General features: G+C 41.5%; 2 protein-coding genes across 6 annotated transcripts in view; both read right to left on the reverse strand.

Annotated features, from left to right (window-relative positions):
- Positions 1-313, reverse strand: part of atp2b2 (ATPase plasma membrane Ca2+ transporting 2) — a 109,885-nt gene extending 109,572 nt beyond the window's left edge. For all 4 annotated transcript variants that reach the window (XM_086040204.1, XM_086040202.1, XM_086040198.1 and 1 more), the window contains exon 1: positions 57-313. The gene's annotated coding sequence lies outside the window, so the exon portion shown is untranslated. The remainder of the gene's footprint in view (positions 1-56) is intronic.
- Positions 314-4,231: 3,918 nt separating this feature from the next.
- iars1 (isoleucyl-tRNA synthetase 1) overlaps positions 4,232-13,141 on the reverse strand; it is a 47,809-nt gene continuing 38,899 nt past the window's right edge. For both annotated transcript variants that reach the window (XM_086041418.1, XM_086041417.1), the window contains exons 28-34: positions 11,663-11,758; positions 9,150-9,326; positions 8,076-8,196; positions 7,615-7,740; positions 7,387-7,533; positions 5,524-5,676; positions 4,232-4,814 (exon numbers count right to left, since the gene is read on the reverse strand). In XM_086041418.1, the coding sequence (XP_085897544.1) occupies positions 4,732-4,814; positions 5,524-5,676; positions 7,387-7,533; positions 7,615-7,740; positions 8,076-8,196; positions 9,150-9,326; positions 11,663-11,758 (903 nt within the window). In that variant the 3' untranslated portion in view covers positions 4,232-4,731. The remainder of the gene's footprint in view (positions 4,815-5,523; positions 5,677-7,386; positions 7,534-7,614; positions 7,741-8,075; positions 8,197-9,149; positions 9,327-11,662; positions 11,759-13,141) is intronic.

Raw genomic sequence — 13,141 nt, forward strand, 5'->3', positions numbered from 1 at the left:
GTAGACAATGTGTATAAGTGTAGTACATAGTACACTCGATAATTAACATGACAGACCTGTAAGCAGACAAAAACGGAGCGGAGAGAGTGGAACTGGGCGGTTCGGAATGGAAGCTATCCAAGACCGAAGTGCTTTGTAGTGAGCACTTATAAGTTGTAAGAATGGTTCTCGAGTGTGATAAAATTTAGTTTTCTTTCCTACATATTTTAGGCTTTAACCATCTTGCAACATTATCTATATAAGTGTGGTAAAAAAAAAAAATTAATAAAAAAAGAGTCACAAATCAAACGTCAACGACCCAAACTTCAACGCTTTTCAATAAGCAGTTTGTTTTCACCGGCTTGACTTGTGACGTCATTTTGACGTAAACCCGGAATTGTCAATTAGGGAATGAAAAAACGCTGTAATTAGTCATCAAGAGTGCTCAACCGAACTACCCCCAAAATTCATCCATCCATTATCCTCACAAGGGTCGCGGACGTACTGGAGCCTATCCCAGCTGTCTTCGGGCAGTAGGCGAGGGACGCCCTGAACTGGTTGCCAGCCAATCGCAGGGCACACAGAGACAAACGATTGATTGCACACAATTGGATTTCTGCAAAAAACAAAATCAACAAGATGATGCAAAATTAACTAATTACGACTGTGTGGAACATTTTATTTCAGCACAAATATTGAACATTGTGTAAATATCAGGTTGATCATTTGAAAACATTAACTATGGAAACAAACGGCATAAACTGTTTATTTTGGTGGTGCCATCCGCTCTTTTGGTCGATTGGATGATTGAAGTTTGACGAAACAAGGCATAATTAAAATGTAACAATTTCTTTGTCTAACTATCAGGAACCTCAGTAGAGTGATGAAGAACCATGTACGCAACCAAAAACACGTAGCACCTCTGCCTCATGATGGTCACTATCACCAGCCTGGTCACGCTGCTTTGGATGGCATCCCATTCTTGAACCAGCAGTTGGTTGTGTTGCAAACAGCACGTCTAAGATGATCCCTCAAGCGTTCAGCGTGGTGGTGGTCAGGCTCTTCCAGCCTCTCCACCCCCAAATTCTGGAAGTAGACTGTTAAAATCGATCTGTGGGGATGAGCATTGGAGGACACAGTTTGGTCCCGGACTTTGACAATTTCGGATTGCCAGTGGGTGTAGACACCAATCTCGACAGCCTTCCATGATGTCAATCTTGGTGTATGAGATTAATCCCCCACAAAATCACCAAAAGATGTTCCTCTTCTTTGGGTGCAGCAATCAGCGTAGTGTTGCATCTTGTCCACATTATGACCCTGGAAGGTAGCATTTTTGTGCATCACGTTCCTCCATGTATATGTGTTCCTGACTCCAGTGCCAAGATCAGAATTTCAAAACAAGAGTCAGTGGCAACAGCAAAATAAGATGTTTGGCCTTGGTATAGAAGACTTGGCAACATTGTTCATGGGCGCAACCCCCAATTGCTCTGCTGCTCATCCCATAAGGGGAAAATAGTTTTAGGATTTATTGCCCAGAAGCATTGTTATAATCTACCAAATGCAAATGCATTCTTTTTGTGCCATTTACCAAAATAAGAGCTGGCATTCCAGTTTCATTCCTTTTGCGCTTAGGATGGCGCGCGCGTACACTCACCAAAAACAGTGACACAGGAGGGAGCGTGGAGGTCTTCCCACGCCCTCCCACCCTTCTGGTTGGAATGAGACATCTCCCACAGGCCGGGCTCTAAATAGAATGCACCCCCAAAATGCTTCACACACACTTGTATAAATACAGACACACATGAACGGACACACGAAAAATCATCAAATCCAAACCTCACCCAACTAACTGCTATAAAGTTAGAACCCTAAAAGTCAGTTTTACAAAGACAATAAAGAAAAGTGCTTAAGTTAAGATTGTTCACGGAAACATTTGTGATTTCTAAACCTGTCCTGTTCTTTGTCCTCGTCAATCTGCTTCTCATGGGTTAGTTTTTCAGACGAATGAAGCGCTACTACTCATGCAACTTAAATAAAAAATGATCATTAGTACGTTAATGCTAATGGGTTAACAATAGTGAGCCACACACAAAAAGAAACTTGGGTGACCCTTCAGAAGGTACCTGCTGTGCCTCATACATGCCAGGAATTTTAAGCCTTAGAGGCAAGAACAACTCCAAACAATGCATACTTATTTACAGTAACACTAGAGCCCCCCCACCTTGAATGAATTGGGCAAATGGCACACAAGTAACATATTATGGATTCATTTTAGATCGGTTGAAATAATTTGACAAAGGCTCAAAAACTAACACTGATGTGCCCCATTCCAAATCGACCATCTAGCATTCTAAAAATGCTTTAAAGAGGCAATGTTACGGAAAATTGACTTTTTCATGTTTGTATGCAAATCGTTGGCTTGGTAGCCGCTTGCTTTGTTGCAACACCCTAGCTGTGCCCACAATCCTCATGATGGTCAAAAGGCTGGCATTTTGAATTGCGGGAAAGTGACAAATGGATAAATTACGTTAACTGGAATTTGTTACACTGGAAATGAATGCAATTGAGTTTGTGCTAATAGAAATGTGAGCTTGCAAACGACATTGAATTTTACATTAAATATACTTAATGTAAGCACTGCGTAGTATAATGAGTTACTATTTTATTTTTTGAAAAAGTTAAAAGGTTAAAACAGTGAAATTTAGTTTTACTTATTTTTTTTTTCACTTAAATTTGGGGAGTTGAATCAGTACTTGAACTTTAACCAGCTACCACATGTCAATAGTGACGGAACTTCGGGAACTTCCGTCACCGGAACTTCCGCCACTTCCGTCACCGGTGACGGAGGTTCCGCCACTTCCGCTACCTGCTTTGGCAGGTATTCAGCCAGAAAGCAAAATGTATCCATGTTTGTTTACTGCATTGTTTGGCTGTTATTGATGTGATTGTTTCTTTACAGTGAAACATTTATAACAGCTAAAGCATATACAGTACAGACAATAGCAGGAGCAGATTTTACACAACACAAGACATCAAACATCAAGTTTGAATGGGCACAGTTTGTTTGCATGCACGTTTGCAGGACAACTTGGGCGATCCGTTACACATGAATAATGAAGATTAAGAGCCTTGCTGTGGTCTCTGGCTTTTTGAGTGCAGAAAGCACTCGGTTCAAAGTGTTCATGCTCATCACTGCAGTTGCCACGATAAACACACTCATCCCTGTCGGCCTGTGTTTTTGAGAACGTGCCTTTCGTGAACTTTTAGTACACGCAGGTGTGCTTTCCAGCCAGTATAATGACTAATGACGCTCAAGTGTATCTGGTATTTTCACTGATGAGCTGATCATTTGAATCTGATATGTTGGAGGAGGGAAACATCCAAAACAGGGAAAACGGGAGCTCTCAAGGACCAGAATTTAGCACCCCTGGAATACAACACATCTATTGCAAAGATAGCCTGAAACTACGTGTGACTGGGAATTGCAGGGAAAGTCACGATACAATATTGTGATATTGTTCCAGTGGGATCAAGATACGGCAATTTTGCAATTACTGTGTGAAAACCACGACACATACTGATATCTAACCAGTCAAAAAGAGGCAATACCTGATTTTGGTTTATCATGTATCATGAGAAAATCTATAAATATCAATATAATATATTTCTAACTATTGTAAATCTACATAGATGACCTAAAGCACCCGTGTTGCGGGGTGGTAATGCCACACTAAGTCACGATACAATATTGTGATATTTAGCAAAATATAATACGGCACATAGTGAAGGAAAACATCTGTGATACATGATTGTCTAGTTTATCATAAACTACACAGACATCGAACTAAAACAGTAACACTGTGTGATGCTGCCGTATAATTAGACATTACAATGCGATAAACATCACAATATTGCTAGTTTCTTCCACCAATCTTGACATGAAGCATTAACGTCACATTTACCCGCTTTGTTTTAATCACTGCATTTAATATTGCATTGCATGGAAGTTGTTATTGTTACTCTGGGTGGGTGTTTTATTTTTCATTGTCCTACCTCATTACTGCCACTGAAAGCATCTTTAATCCCCTTTGTTGCCTTTAATGGCCGACCTTGCAATTAAAGAAGGTAAGGCAAAATAATGGGACAAAGTGTGTGAGTCAAGCAGATAAACAAAAGAGCAAATGAGGTTAACGCTGTGGGACCAAACGCACTTCCCTTGACGAGCCTGAAAAGAACAGACCCCCCAAAAAGCTCATTTTCCATCACCATTGATTTATTTCATTTGACAGCATTTTTCCATAGGTCGGCCTGAAAGCTCAGCCGCCCGAAAATTTCATTTCAACTTTCCAAACGAAGACTCACAAAGCAATGAAAGTTTTATCTGTTCAATTCTAAATGGCGTGTGGCCACAATAAGGCAAATTGGTTTGCCCAATTAATTGCTACAGCCATAATGACTCTGGACCCCTTACACTTACCTCAAATGTGTTTCGAAGAGAAACACCTTGCAAGTTTTTAGTGTTGAATGGGAAAGAAAACTACAAGCGCATAATTGACTGTTTTCCATAAGGGATCTGTGCTCCTTTCATTTTGGTGTGCTTCAGGGCCTTCCAAAGTTGCATGACCCCAAGTGGAGTTACGCATATGATCGTAAAGGAGATTTAAAAAATAACATAAAATAAAAATTGCAATTGTCGGAAGCTGCACTGTAACAGTGATGACAAGTCTTGAGGTGCCTTTTGTTCTCAGGGTTCTACGATTCCGCCGTGGTGGGAAGAACTCGCACAAACAGAGTTTTGGTGTCCAGAGATTTTACTGCAGAATCAGCCGGCAGCTCTGAAAGAGACAAGATGATGATTAGTGGCATGCTTAATTGTATTCATTGTATCTGTGGCCTATTTTCCACTGCACAGTACCAGCCTGCCTTAGCACAGTCGGGTTTACCATTTGAAAACATTACCGTACTAAAAAAAAAAAAACCTGCATTGAACACAACAAGCACAACAACATCAGCTTACCCAAAAGAAAAAAGAAATGAGTCAACAAAGTATTGAATGAAGGAATAAAAAACAATAAATGGAAAAAAATAATTAAAGCATTTTAAGTTTAAAAAAAAAAGGCTAAATTAATTCATCAAATATTACAGGACTCTTGAGAATGTAAATGCTAAGGCTAGATTAAAGAACGGCGTGAACTGTACATTGCCCAGCCTTGGTACTTGTCAGCATGTTAGCCACGGTCAGGAGACATTTGATTAGAAAAGCAGATTTGAGGGCCAAGGCAGCAAAAAAGACTGTGGCATACGTGTATACTACCACAGCAGCCAAATTAAATCTTAAATTAGCATGTGTATTTATTTTTTGTCATTCCAAGCCCCAAAAGTCCCTTTTATCCCCAAAAGTTACAATGACCTGGCTGCAAGCAACTGCAGTACTTATTTATTTACTGATATTTATTTGTCATTTCTAAGCGTCTATCCTCAAATGTTACAAATGAAGCGACAATTATGAATCTAATCGAATGCGGGCATGGCCCTTGATCTTACCCTGGCTGAGGTCCTGGTCCAGGTAGAGTCTGAGCCGCCTGCCGCGGAGGCCGAACACCTTGGCGGCCTCCGACACCAGGCTGGAGTAGTCGAGCCCGTTCTGGCCCACTGGGTTGACCAGCAGCAGGGTGCCCACTTGTCCCGTTTTACACTCTGCAGGAGGCGAGCAGAGAGCAGACAGGTACATACATTTGACTAATTATTCTACAAAGGAGTGCAGCCTGAGTGTAAACAAAAATACAAAGCAATGACCATTAAGGCTGTTAGGTTGCACTCAATTGCAAATTCAAGGTTGAACGCACCAGGACTCCTACCAACCTCGATTTCATACAGCACTACCTCAAATTACAAGCACTAAATAAAGGCAGCGAGCTTCAAAACATACAGAAGTTTTGACAGATGACCATTTTCTTAAAAAAAAAAAAAAAGGATCAAGAATCACTAGCATTACTTAAAGTGGAAGTCAACCCAAACATATTTTTTTCAAGAATACGTTCCCAGCAGGCCCACTAGTTGAAACACGGCATTCTGATTAATTTTGCATTTGTGGAATATAAATTAAAGCCGAAGTCAACACAAACATTTTTTTTTCAAGAATACGTTTTATGCAAGCCCACTAGTTGGAACAGTGCATTCTGATAAATATGTGTTGATAAGATCGTTTTTAGCCACTCTGGGGGCAGCCATTTTGTCTTCTGTCAACTGAAAATGACATCACAACTGCTCACAACGACCAATCACGGCTCAGATTCAGAGAACCGGTCAGCCGTGATTGGTCGATGTGAGCTGTTGTGATGTTATTTTCAGTCGTCAGAAGACAAAATGGCCACCCCCAGAGATAGCTAAAAACAAGTGCATTTTGCTACTTAACTTATATTCCACAAACGCAAAATTAATCAGAATACTGTGTTTCAACTAGTGGGCCTGTTGGGAACATATTCTTGAAAAAATGATGCTTGGGTCGACTTCCGCTTTAAGCAGCAAATGCACTCGTTTTTAGCCATCTCTGGGGGCGGCCATTTTGTCTTCTGTCTTCTGAAAATGACATCACAACTGCTCACAACGACCAATCACGGCTGACCGCTTTTCAGAATCTGAGCCGTGATTGGTCGTTGTGAGCAGTTGTGATGTCATTTTCAGTCGACAGAAGACAAAATGGCCGCCCCTAGAGATGGCCAAAAACCAGTGGATTGACACTTATACCACAAACGCAATATTTATCGGAATGCCCTGTTTGAATTAGTGGGCTTGCATAGAACATATTCTTAAAAAACAATGTTTGCGTTGACTACCTCTTTAATTCTAACACACAATGCAAAACGACAGACAGGCTAATGAAACTAGCAACAATCCTGTGTTATAACCCTTTAAGCAACGGGTATTTGAACACAAATGGTGTTTATGTAGACAGACAATAGAACCAAACACACAGGCATATATTCTTTATCCTCAGTGTAAAACATATTACTGCAGCTTACTGAGCAGTTGTGATCGTCTTTGTTCTTTACATACATATGTATTGTACTGCCCCCTTGTGGCTTGACCATCAGAAGGAGCCACATAATAGGTGAATGAAATCATGATGCACAAACTGTTTTACTTTTTACATTCACTTTGTGTTATCATTGTATCTTTTTATTAAGTAAAACTCTTCGGAGTGTATGCAATCTTTTCATTAAAAAACTTGTCAAAAAATTGTTGGTGTTTTATTGGGAGCCGGAACAGGTTAATAGCTTTTCTATTAATTTCAATGGCGAAAGATGAATGTAAATAGAAATGTTTACTTATACAATTCTTCCGAGAGTTTTTGTATGCTCTGCTAATACTTGAACTTTTCTGCTGTGTGCATGTATGTGTTCTCACCGGCAGGCTGTGCGTTGCAGAGTATCAGGTTGACGTAAGGACACACAAGGGCGCTGCCAGAGGTAGCGGGCCCGGGGGAAGCCACGTCTGTTGTCACTGACAAGGTTTTACCACTCAGTGCCCGCAGGTCTGCTTTACTAGCCAATTCTGCAGTGGAGACGAGCACGCCATTAGACAAAAAGAGTGCACAGAGGAGCAATTTTTTCAAACGTTTGGACTCACTCTCACCTTTGCCGTCGTTAAAGAGTTTGAGCTTGACGTTGTTGATCCCGAAGATGCTGCCGCACACAATTTTCATCTTGTCCACGTCCAACCCGTTATCGCCTTTCGGATTCTCCAGCAACACCACCCCGTCTGCAAAAGACAGTCATAAAGGGGTAACGGCCATTGAATATTTCATATTCCAACTTGTAAATCTTACTAAGTGCTTCATACAAAACTCCAAGAACTGTTTCTTTGGCGTTTTCTGAAGAAGTTGTACAACCGCACATTTAATGCAGTATACATGCAGCAGCTGCTGTCACCCTTGTAAACATAAGCCACCTCATGACTACAAACATTTTGACAACAATTGTATACAGGTACTTTGAAAGTGCATGTACAAAAACAACCTTGGGTAATGGGCCACATGCTTCTTCAAGTCAATTTTCTATCGTGGTTTCACTTGTTTTTTCTTCAGTTATACATACCTTGTTCTTTGCCGTTGACTTTCACTCGGAGATTGACGTAAGCACACGCCGGACCATTTAAAGTAGCCTGTGGCATCGCCGATCCCTTTACAATCGTTAGCTCCAAGTCGGAGCCCTTTAGCTGCACCAAACATTGGGGATAGGCAGTATAAGTGAAGGAGGAACACAAATACTTCCAAAACACTTAATAACAATTAAATGTATTTGCTAATACAGGGGAACCTCCGAAGTCGACATCCACATTTTTTTCTCACAGTAAATAATGGCAAGCGGAATGATTCATTGCTAACGACATCATAAATTCTGTATTAAGTAACTTACCGGTAACTAAAAAAAAATATATATATATATATTTTTATATATATATAAAAAACAGAAAATATTAGAGAACCCCTGTAATAAAATTAAAATAACATTAAAAATACTCCATATAGCCCACACCTGACAGTCTCTTGATAGAGGAAACAGGAACGTTTTTAAGAACAATATTGTCAGTTTGTCGTTTTATGGTTACGGGGGGATTACAATGGTAGGACATGACATTATGATTTTTTACGAACGGCGTGAAACGTACTAGTTTGGGCAGTGGCGTAAAAATACCTTGTCAGACCCAGCAAGAAGGCGTACTCGGCTACCGTCATACTGTTTTTCTATTCGATTGCTTGCTATTTAGAGTATGCCCTAGAATCTGTTTTCATTCATATTTGCTGTAATTATGACTTTACTACTGGTTTAGTGTAGATTAGGCTATGGTCGTCACCAGAAAACCTTTACTATGTGTACTGGCAAAATTAGTAACATTTTAGTAACATTTTCATAATCACGACTGTCATATTAATATAAATAGAAATGCATCACTATAATGAAAGTAAAAGTAAAATAAACTTACTCCCCATGAAGACACCTGACATATATTTAAGTTAGCATCTGCTTGGTAAATATAATTTGGACTGGTCATCACTCAATCGCAGGGTATTTTGAAAAAAGATGAATAACATTTTTTTTTTTTTTTTTTAAACACTAAATTTGAGTGTTCAACTTTGGAGGTTCGACTTATTATATACAAATGTGTACCTGTGTCATCTCCTGGATGATGACACTGGCACACTTGGGGACCGGGTAAGGCAAGAGCGGCGCCTTGGTTGTCGCCAGGATGAAGTCCGTGTGAGCCTGGATCACGGAACCCAAGTACTCCCGGTCCGGCTGACAGCGGTAGTACACTGCGATCTCGTCCGACGGCACTAAATGGCCCTGAGAGAAAACATGAATATGAACACAAATAAGCTCCTCAAAGGATATTCACCTGCTTAATATTTTTGATTAGGGGAAGCAAAATGTTATGGAGGGTGAAGTTATATCCAAAAAGAACGTTAAATCTGTAGGGAACGGTTACCTAAAGGAAGGTAGAGAGGATGGGATTAGCATCAGAGGAGGATGACATGAAAAAGGGTGGAATTAGGAAGGAATGGCAGAAAAGGACTGGGAGAACAAATAAAGGCACACACACAAAATGGATGAAAGCGTTTCGTGCGGCATTTCAGCGCTTGCAGCCTCCGCTAACCTTGACACCTTCGAAAGCATTGATTTCGGTCTAATCGGGATCGCTGCGCGCTGCATGTGTGGACGGATGCAATTTCATGACTGCATCTCACGCACGCACACACTGCAATCGCAACATACAGCTCAAGGGCAGAGAAATAAAGTTAGCAAGTTGCAGTGAGCACTCAATCAATGGAGGAAGGTTTATAGGCTCTTGCTGCCAAGTGCCAAGTCAAGGTAGTGACCCTATGCTGATGGGGCTACCGCTCTGATTGTTTGTGTGTGGATTGATTAAAAACAGAGAACTCCAGTTAAGTGTGAATCCCGATAAAGAATGGGTTGACCTACTGCTACGAGCACACAAACAAAAACACCCACGCGCACACAAACAAGCAAAGGTACGAGCGAACGTTGGGTAAATTAATTCACATCCCCAGGGTGGAAAATTCCTCACAGATCTTGGGGGGGGGGGGGGCAGGGCTTTTTGAAATAAGAGTTGGAATGCGGCCTGGCCGGGTTCCAGCCAGCAGCGCTGCCGCTACTACTGCGCGCACGGATGGAAAAAACTTGTTTGTTTCTTGAGAAAACAAGAGGCTGCCGGCTAATCCGTCTTTACTCCCTGGTCGCACTTCAAAGCTCCAACGCTCGAATCTGAAAGGGGCCAGAACGTAATTAAGCCGCCATTAATCCCGCCTTATGATGAAGAAATGTCTGACTGGGACGCTGCAATGGAAAGATTTTGCAAATTAGCATGAGAGCATTAAAAAATGAAGTAAGAAAGTAAAGGAGGAGGGCCATCACAAGGGTAGTAACAAAAAATAAAAAGGTAAATGCTGAATGGAAATTGGCGGGCAAAAACAGAAAAATTGACTTCATCATCCAACCAAATTGGAGTTTAATTACAATTAACAAAATATCAAAATGATGCCTTCAAAACCATCATTTCCCCCCTACACACAACACAATCCATAGTCATTTCATTAGCTACATTTCTAATGAGTTTCGAATATTTGCTGACATGACCCAGAAAAATTGACTAATTTGTTTTTATGCAGACACAGGAGCCAGTTTGATACAAAGTAGCAACCTGAAATGCCAAATACCAAATTTTAACCAATTATACTAGCCAGACAGGTGAAACAAAATTGTGAGACTTTTGAATTTTTGCCATGGTTTGCGGGTGGAACAGTTTGCCCAAGTTATACGATTCACCATGGAAAACTAAGCTCTGTTTACTCAGCTTGCAAGATCGGGGTGGTCAATATTCAGCTCCCAAAACCGGACTCACGAATATGAAATTTGCTAGATACTGTATGCCTACCATGAGTAGATCCACAAAATAGTCTCAAGAAACCATGTCCCAAAATATACAGCCATTTTTCTATTTTGGGATGAAGCAGGCATTATTACAAGGTCATTTTGGTCATTTTGAGGGGGCTTCCCCATTCATAGTTCTTACAGGGACTGCAACTTGATGACCTTTTTGGGGGGGGGGGGGGGCTAACATACGCAAAAGCTCACCAAGTTTTGCTATCATGTAGAAAACTTTAATACATTAGCAGCCCTCCATTGAATCTTTGAGTCACTCTCTTCAGAAAATAATAGCACCCACCAACGGTGTCTCAAATTGACACGAAATCAGACACTGTGTTCATCATGACAGGACAGATGAAAATCTTTGAAATGTTCCCTTCTGGGATTTGGGCCATTTCATGTCTACTTTTATTATTTTGGTTGTTGTTTCGTGATGTTAGCAGAGTACACAGCATGGTGAAAGGGCTTTCTAGGATTTTAGTTACCTAAATTTGTTAGATGGGAACTGTGAACAATTAGAAAGAACCCCTCTCAGTATGTCCCAGGTTAACCTTTTGTTCAACGCAGAATGTGATATAGCTCAAGGTATAGAAAACATGATATTTTGCAAGGCTTCATAAAGTTGTGGATGTTTACTACATTTCAAGAACCAAATGTCAACATTGAAAGATTGTTGTGTGTCTTAATTTGTTAGCAGTGGTAGTCAGGATGCCCCGAATAAGACGTGCCCCCACCTTCTTGCGTAGTTTCTGAATGCGGTTGATGACCTCTCTGGCCACGCCCTCATCCACCATAGACTGGTCCGGGGAGACGTCCAATAGCACCAGCACCTACGGCACAGCCAAGAGCACAGATTCTTACAGATGATCCAGAAACAAGCAGACCGCATGCATCATGTTTTTCTCCAGCCGCGGTCTAAAATTAAACAAACTGCCGACTCCCAGTAGAGTTGATACAATGGCAGTTGCAATTCAAAGGCACACAATTGAAAACAATTATTTGTATTATGCACATCATATCAATGAACCTCTACATTAAGTCCATACAAAGCATCTAAAGTTAAAAAAAAAAAAAAAAAAAAAAATCTTAGAAAGGTTAATGGTGCACTGTGCAACATCCATCCATTATCGATACCGCTTATCCTCACAAGGGTCGCGGGGTATGCTGGAGCCTATCCCAGCTGTCTTCGGGCAGTAGGCGGGGGACACCCCGAATTGGTTGCCAGCCAATCGCAGGGCACACAGAGATAAACATCCGCACTCACAATCATACCTAGGGGCAATTTAGAGTGTCCAATCAACTTACCATGCATGTTTTTAGAATGTGGGAGGAAACTGGAGTTCCCGGAGAAGACCCACGCAGGCACGGGGAGAACATGCAAGCTCCACACAGGGAGGCCGGAGCCGGGATCGAACCCACGACCTCTGAACTGTGAGGCGGACGTGCTAACCAGTCGATCACCGTGCCGCCCCTGTCCAACACGATTCACCTTAATTATACTGTTATCAGTAATGAATGAGTGCTTTTTTTTCTATAGCCTAACTTTACCGGTGGTTCATTTATTGATACGCTTGGAAGACAATTAAGGAATTTAAACAGGATACCTCCGGATTTTCAGGAAGCCATAGTTAAGAATTTGACCCATTTTAAAGATCTCTTCTTAGTGTTGGTTCAAACAACACGACTGCCCGCTGGTTGCATCTGTGATTGGCGCATGTAAGTAACACACAGCCAAGAGCGTGGTAGGCAGATGGGAGACTGAGAGGCAGCGCGAGAGAACGAGAATGACGGCGAATTAAAAAGCCGGCTCTGCAAACTGGTATTAAGGTGCAGCCGTGCTCTGTGCGTACGCTCGGCGGAGCAATGATTAGTGATGGCCTGTGGGAAAGCCAGGCGAGCTGGTCTCCACTTAGCTGCATTGCACTCATGGAGAAGGCGGCCATCGTTTGTTCCGTACTCCACACAATCTCGAGTGTGTACAGTAGACGGTGCAACACGGCAAGTGTGGCGGTAACATGTCAAAATGTTCGCCATCTGTCTACCGTTGCCTTGTTAAGGCCGAGTGAAATGTGGCAGAGCATCACAAAGCAAATTTGACGACAATCGGGATGAGCATACTAAAGACGAATTGATTTGTCGGAACACATGACACCATTCTTCAATGCAACACAAGCATGGAAAGAAGAATTCGGAACATTTACAGAGTCTCCTCT

Source organism: Filicampus tigris, chromosome 9 (assembly GCF_054856515.1).
Source record: "Filicampus tigris isolate MCC_2025a chromosome 9, RoL_Ftig_1.0, whole genome shotgun sequence".
NCBI lineage: Eukaryota > Metazoa > Chordata > Actinopteri > Syngnathiformes > Syngnathidae > Filicampus > Filicampus tigris.